This window comes from Petromyzon marinus, unplaced genomic scaffold (assembly GCF_048934315.1).
Source record: "Petromyzon marinus isolate PM22_M1 ecotype Great Lakes invasive population unplaced genomic scaffold, UKy_Petmar_22M1.pri1.0 PM_G_Scaffold_37, whole genome shotgun sequence".
NCBI classification, from domain to species: domain Eukaryota; kingdom Metazoa; phylum Chordata; class Hyperoartia; order Petromyzontiformes; family Petromyzontidae; genus Petromyzon; species Petromyzon marinus.
The window spans coordinates 9,129-16,210 of record NW_027422950.1 but is presented as its reverse complement, the minus strand read 5'-3'; the positions used below and the strand labels follow the sequence as shown (position 1 = coordinate 16,210).

Here is a 7,082-nt window from a genome sequence, read left to right as displayed (position 1 = left end):
TGTGTCTTGTGTGTGTGTGTGATGTTTGTGTGTGATGTCTGTGTGTGTGTGATGTCTCTGTGTGTGTCTTGTGTGTGTGTGTGTGTCTTGTGTGTGTGTTGTCTGTGTGTGTCTTGTGTGTGTGATGTCTGTGTGTGATGTCTGTGTGTGTCATGTGTGTGTGTGATGTCTCTGTGTGTGTCTTGTGTGTGTGTGATGTCTGTGTGTGTGTCTAGACCACTACTCAACAACGGAGGGCGGAGGAGCGACGCTCACAACAACGAGCGGAGCGCCGGGTGGCTAAAGCACAGCAGGTTGGCACAGTAGGGGGCACAGGTGGTGCATCAGCCAGTCATCTCAGTCAGTCGACCCGTAGCACCTGGGTCTGCCCCGTGACCTCCTGCCAGCGGGCGTTCGACACTTCACGTGGCCTCAGGGTGCACATAGCCTGGCACAAGCGTCATGGTGACGTCACCGCCACTTAGTGGCGAATGGCGGTTGTTGTTGTCTGTCTCGGCGTGTGTCTGTGTGTGTCTGTATCGGTGTGTGTCTGTGTCTCTGCATGTGTGTCTGTCTCTGCGTGTGTGTATGTCTCTGCGTGTGTGTCTGTCTCTGCGTGTGTGTGTCTTTGTGTCTCTGTGTGTGTCTCTGTGTCTGTGTGTGTCTGTGTCTCTGCATGTGTATCTTTGTGTCTGTTTCTGCGTGTATGTCTATGTCTCTGCGTGTGTCTATGTGTCTCTGCGTGTGTGTGTCTATGTGTCTCTGCATGTGTGTGTCTGTCTCTGCGTGTGTATGTCTATGTGTCTCTGCGTGTGTGTCTGTGTCTCTGCGCGTGTGTGTCACTGTGTCTGTGTGACTGCCAAGTTGTCCTTATTTTCGTTGCCTTCTGATACGCCCAGCAGAAACACTGGCTGCACACACTCACCGTGCCGCGCACGGACAAAGATCCCCCGTGTAGCCTTGACAGACTGTAAGGGCAAGTGCTGTTAGCGAGCTCCTATAAGGCCGGCACGGTACACGAGGGGGTGAGTAGCCAACACCACGCCCGGCCGCCTTTGTCTCCCTAGTGGCGATGTTTACACACCGCACCAGGTACTCATTTGAGGCGGAGTCCACCTAGGGGAGGCCCTGGACCGGTTCAGATAATCGTCACCGATGTTGGATGTGAGTGGGAATCGAACTTGGGTCGCCAGGATCGTGGTGCAGCGTAGCGCTAACCGCTACCCTTCAGCTCTCCACACACGTCGTCGGTCACACACAGAACCGCAGAGGAGGGCAAGAAGGATCCCAAGCGTGCGACACTCAGAACCACAAGTGGCACAGACTCGGCCGAGAGATTGGAGAGAGAGAGTGGAGAGAGAGAGAGTGGAGAGAGAGAGAGAGTGGAGAGAGAGAGAGAGTGGAGAGAGAGAGAGTGGAGAGAGAGAGAGAGTGGAGAGAGAGAGAATGGAGAGAGAGTGGAGAGAGAGAGTGGAGAGAGAGAGTGGAGAGAGAGAGAGAGAGTGGAGAGACAGAGTGGAGATAGAGAGTGGAGAGAGAGTGGAGAGAGAGAGTGGAGAGAGAGAGTGGAGAGAGACTTTTTAGGACTGTATTTCCACTGAAACATAAACAACAGAAACATTACCGGAAAAAAACACACCTAAGCTAAAAATCAATAAAACATCAAACTTTTAACAGCTGTATGTGTACTCTTTGGTTCTATTCGGTAAAGTCACCACGTAGGTAAAAAATAAAACAACAAAAATCACGACGTTTCGGCCACAACACAAGTAGCCTTCTTCAGGTGAAGGAACAGAACTGAAATACAAATGGCACCGGGATAGAGGCCGTGGAAACGAGGCGGTGCACGGACATCTCCGTGTGCAGCAAAGTTGTTCAAGGGTTTTTCAATTTGATAAACAATCAAATGTTCTGACATCAGAATGCATTTTCAAAAACGAAATGGCGTCGACATGTCAAAAAACCTGAATGAGTTTTTTTTCTTCAAGGATTCTGTTTTCGGTTTTCATTAAAGTGTAATGACAGGGTAACACCTGCTGACATCACAGGGTGACACCTGCTGACATCACAGGGTGACACCTGCTGACATCACAGGGTGACACCTGCTGACATCACAGGGTGACACCTGCTGACATCACAGGGTGACACCTGCTGACATCACAGGGTGACACCTGCTGACATCACGGCGTGACACCTGTTGACATCACAGGGTGACACCTGCTGAGGCCTGGCAAGGGCTTCACGGCACGGCCACAGAGGTAACAACCAATCAGGGAAGGAGGCGCATCTGGGGCAAAGGCAACAGGTGGGGCTAGCCGAGTTACTCTGGTCACCTGCTGGAAGGTTCCACGAGAGGGCGTGGCCGGAGGCGGGGCCTAGCCACGCCTCCGGCCACGCCCTCTCGTGTAACCTGCTGGAAGGTTCCACGAGAGGGCGTGGCCGGAGGCGGAGCCTAGCCACGCCTCCAGCCACGCCCTCTCGTGTCACTTGCTCCAAGGTTTCACGAGAGGGCGTGGCCGGAGGCGGGGCCTAGCCAGCCCAGCCCCCGCCGGGAGGCGGCGGGGGCTGGGCACATTCTCAGAGGATTCGCATCGCTGAGGATGTTGTAGGCGAGCTGACACGCCACCTCCCGTGCTCCCTCCTCGCTGGAGCTCAGAAATGCGGGGAAGATGCCGGCGCCTTCTCCCATCCCGGGAATCAACACCTTATAGAGGAGGCCCACGGGTATCCCGGGCTCTGAGTAAGCGTGCAGCTCGAAGATTGGGTAGCTGACGCCGGCGGTCCGACACAGCATCCGCAACCGCCCCTCCCACGACAGCATGGCCGCCTCCGGCAGCGCCTCGAGAGCAACGGGCATGGGCCGCAGGTGGAGAGGTGCCCACCACAGCCGCGTGCGTGCCCTCCAGCCCTCAAACAGGCTGTGTGCGGCTTTGCCGGTGCCCGTGCACTCCGGCTCTGGCAGGTCTGGCACCGCCGCCTCCTTCTCCTCCTCGTCTTCGGTTGTCGCAGCCGCAGCCACCGTGTCCCACTCCGGGATGGCCCAGTCCACCTTGATGGTCCGGCCCCATAGCTGGAAGTTGATTCGAAGGAGCTTCTTCCGGGCCATGGCGGCCGCGTGATGGCTCCCGTACTCGATGAACGCGTAGCCTCGGTTGAGGGTTTTGTCCCAGCAACAGACGCTCATTGTGACGTCCACCACGCCCTCCGTGGCACCGCTCATCGCCATCATCACCTCCGCTCGCTTCTTGTCCTTTGGCAGCCCCCCAATGAAGAGGCGGCGATTATCCACGCTGAAGCGGACTCCAATGCGGCGTCCGGGACGGATCTCGAATTTGTTGAGTTTCTTGACGGCATCCGTGGCTTCGGCGCGCGTGGCGTAGGTAGCGAACGCGTAGCCGCGGTTCTCTCCGCTATAATCCATCACGAGGCGGAGCTGGTAGAGCTTCCCCACCATCTCCAGCACGGGCACCAGCTCATCCTCGTAGAGGTCGCGCGGGATCCTCCCCAGAAACACCTCGCAGCCACGGGCGGGAGGGGGCCCCTGCCAGTCGGGCGGCGGTCCGAACTTCCTCTGTCCGTTCTCCTGGACGATGCTGTACCCCGTGCGCAACATGCGGTCCAGCAAGACCTTCATATAGGCCATGCCGAGCACCGGTGGTTTGGCTACTACGGTGGTGCTGGGGCAGCGCCTTGGGGCCCGGTGGAGCCCTTGACACTCCGCGCGGTCGCCTCGTGCCGACAAAATCACGGGGGGAATCAGCTCCTGAAAAGCCAAATCTCCGGCAGGAACTCGCTTGGCCCAAACCTACAGGCCAGCAGTGAAGAGAGGAAGAGAGAGAGTGGAGACGGATGGAGAAAGAGAGACGCGTTTGTTCGGTCCGTGGGCCTAAATGTGACGTTAGCGTAGCCTGTGCAGTATGCATACAGCGCTTTTGTCAATCCACTGCTGGATGAAGCCCTCCCCCACATTGCACAGAGGAAACAAGAAACACAAACTCACACGGTTCCCGGCATGCGTTTGTTTGTCCTCGGAAATGTTCACCGAGCGATGATTTTGCGTTTCGAGCGGCGCTCACGAGGCGGCGTTTGACTTCGCGCGGTGAACTTTGCCCGTGATGACGTCACTGGGCACGACAGGAGAGGTCGGCGCTGACTTTTAGCGCCGGTTTTTTTCTCCCCATCCAATAGTCCATGAGACGCTTCAAAATGAGACCGTTTTGCCGGTATCAAAGTATGACAAAATAAGAATAGATTTGATCCTTTTTTGGCAACAAAACGGGTGTTTAGATGTTCAAACACCAAACAGAAACCTTCTTCAATGAATCTTAAGATCTGTTTTATTGCCAGAAAGGATACAACCTATTCTTATTTTTCCATAGCCCATGAGATGTCTCCTTTGTCGGTACCACGTGAGGTGGCCTAAATTGAGCAGTTGCAATTTCTCTACGTGGCCAGGGATAAACAAATTCAATGAGTGAGACTATCAAGTAATTTACTTTCATTTTCCATTCAAATAAATGGGTACGACTAAAGTTTTGCTAACTTAGGTGGTACCGAGTTCTGCTCTGGACCATGAGTGGGCCATTTAATCAACTGTGGCCAGTTTTCAACATTGTATGGTCCCTAACAGCAACAGAGCTGTTGTATTACAATTGTGTTCATATTGGATCATCTTTACAACAGAGCAGACATGCAGACAGATCTTAATGCTTAATGCTTTCAAACCCTCGTTGTTGAAATGTGAGTTTACTTGCAAATGGAATCACAGTCCCAAATCATGACCGCAGAATGGTTGGAGCGAGTTGTTGGGGAGGGTGGTGGGTCGGGGGTTGATTGAATTGCCATCATCAAAGCAGCACACGCCCCACCTTATGAACCACACAGAGTAATCATGCGAGCCAGACGTTGTATAGAAATGAGTATTGTTGTTAGTGTAGCGTTCACCAAAACGATCCAGGATATGTTTTATTTGGTCACGCCATTCATATTCAGATATTAATTTTGCTTGTGTTTCAGAGTGGGCCGATTCATCTTTGATCTCATGAAGATGCGAAATCGCAAATAGGTTTTGATCAAATTGCTAAAAGGATACAATTTTTAAATGGATATTTGAAATCAATGGAGTGCATGTTTTACAATTCACGCAGCTCAACGACGAAATAAATAATATCGCATGGTTTTAATTAAGTAAAATATTTTATATATCAGAATTTATAAATTTGTGTCATGAATTAGGGTGATGAATTTTGCTTTGACCATCTCTTAAATAACCGCATTTATAATTAGAGCTGGGGTATCATCATATTTCTTAAGTCGTTGATCACTCAACCAAATATATCGGTTTCATTACTCGACAAATTGGATAACAATTAGTTTTTAAAAATTTGTCCGCATATGTGCCACTGGATGGGAGGTTATGGGTGCGGCATAATCAGTTGTATTATGCTGGGCGTGGCTTGTAGGGGGTTTCCTACCTTCGGGAAGCGTGACGCTGAAATGGTCGCTGTTTATTAATCCTCAGTCACCGAACAAAGACGGTCACTGTATCGCACGCTGTCAGATGTGTTTCTGCAGCCGCCTGGAATACTTTTTATTACCATATTAGGAAGCCACTGGAGCTATACACATTCACATCTAGATTTAAAACTCATTTCTTTAGAACTGCTTTTTGTGTTCTTAGCTCTTTCGGTAAAGTCACGTTGAAGGGAAACAATAAAATAATAAAATATATAAAAATAAAAATTCTCACGACGTTTCGACCATAACACAAACGGTCATCATGATTTTTATTGTTTTATATATATTTTATTATTTTATTGTTTCTCTTCAACGTGACTTTACCGAAAGAGCTAAGAATATGAATTACTGCAGTCACGAAAGCTTTAAATTAAAATTTAACTGCTTTGTGTTTAGTCTTTCGTCCTTCCCCCACATCTCTGATTGGCACGGTTAACTACCGTACAGCGCGAAAGAAGTTCAACAACATAAATGCACACAAAAGTTATAAGTTTGGTCAATTCACTTAATCGCCTAATCATATAAGCTCCTAGCTATACTGCACTCTTTGTAGGTGAGTAGGTCGGTAGCTGCGCTACTGTTGTGACATTGCCTACACGATTAACTCTGCGGTGGCGAATAGCGCGAGTGGTGTGTGTGTGTGTGATAATTATACATGACTACAGTGGTGTAGCTTGTACAGAATAAGTTAACACGATTTTTAATTTAGAGAGCATCTACATGCAACCGAATCTCACGACGCTATACCACAACAGACGCGTGCACCTAACCGGTAACAACGAGGCGTGATACTTGTCCGGTATTTTAAGAGAGAGACGGCCATAGGCAGAGAAGAGGAGGAAATGTATTTAGCTTGGACGTGGACAGATGGTTGAGGGAAGTAAGTTCCAGATCTTGGAGGCAGCAAGAGGAGAAGGCGAGGCAAATGACGAATCGAGGGTTGACCTCTACACAAGAAGAAGGTCAACTCGCCGCTTCGATCAGAAAGCTTCGGCTCCTGCAGCGCAGAGCGCACGGAGGCGGTGCCTGGTGTAAGAGGGGAGATGAGGCTTGCACGTTGGAACCGGCGACAGTTCAATCTACATTCAGAGACGTTCAATTTGTGTACAGGATACATCACGTGAGAGCCCGGAGTGCAGCGGAGGGGGGCGAGGCTGATTCATTCGGCCTCAGAGGAACGCCGTGACCCTCAACCGGTCCGTCATCAGTCTCAGCCGTGGTCTATCCGCTGCGGGGTGAAGGGCACCCCCCTTGTTAGTTGCTCTCGGTACTGCAAGGGCCACGTTACACTTCACTCCTGCGTCATGAAGCGATCCCGTAGCTCCGTCTCTACACGGGCTGGGCCAGACGTGGGCAAAGGACGGCCCGTTGGGCGTTTTAATCCGGCCTGCCGAACTTGTCCAAATATTATTATTGATGTTGTTGTTAAATTAAATTTTACCTTGCTCCTGTAATGCCCCCGTTTCCCAGATTAGACGACGCACTTTGACCGGGAGTGCGGTAATTGTTCTGGGCGCAGGCCTCAGACGTTTTCGTGATGTTTGATCAGTCACGTTATGACACGTTTTTGAATGGTTCATGTTCGT

General features: G+C 50.9%; 1 protein-coding gene across 1 annotated transcript; it reads right to left on the bottom strand.

The window, feature by feature from the left end:
- Positions 1–2,397: 2,397 nt before the first annotated feature.
- Positions 2,398–6,803, bottom strand: LOC142915942 (dead end protein homolog 1-like). The gene is made up of 2 exons (XM_076061568.1): positions 6,612–6,803; positions 2,398–3,784 (listed from the first exon to the last, which is right to left on the bottom strand). The coding sequence occupies exons 1-2, from the start codon at positions 6,657–6,659 to the stop codon at positions 2,480–2,482; spliced, it is 1,353 nt and encodes a 450-aa protein (XP_075917683.1). The 5' UTR covers positions 6,660–6,803; the 3' UTR covers positions 2,398–2,479.
- Positions 6,804–7,082: the final 279 nt, after the last annotated feature.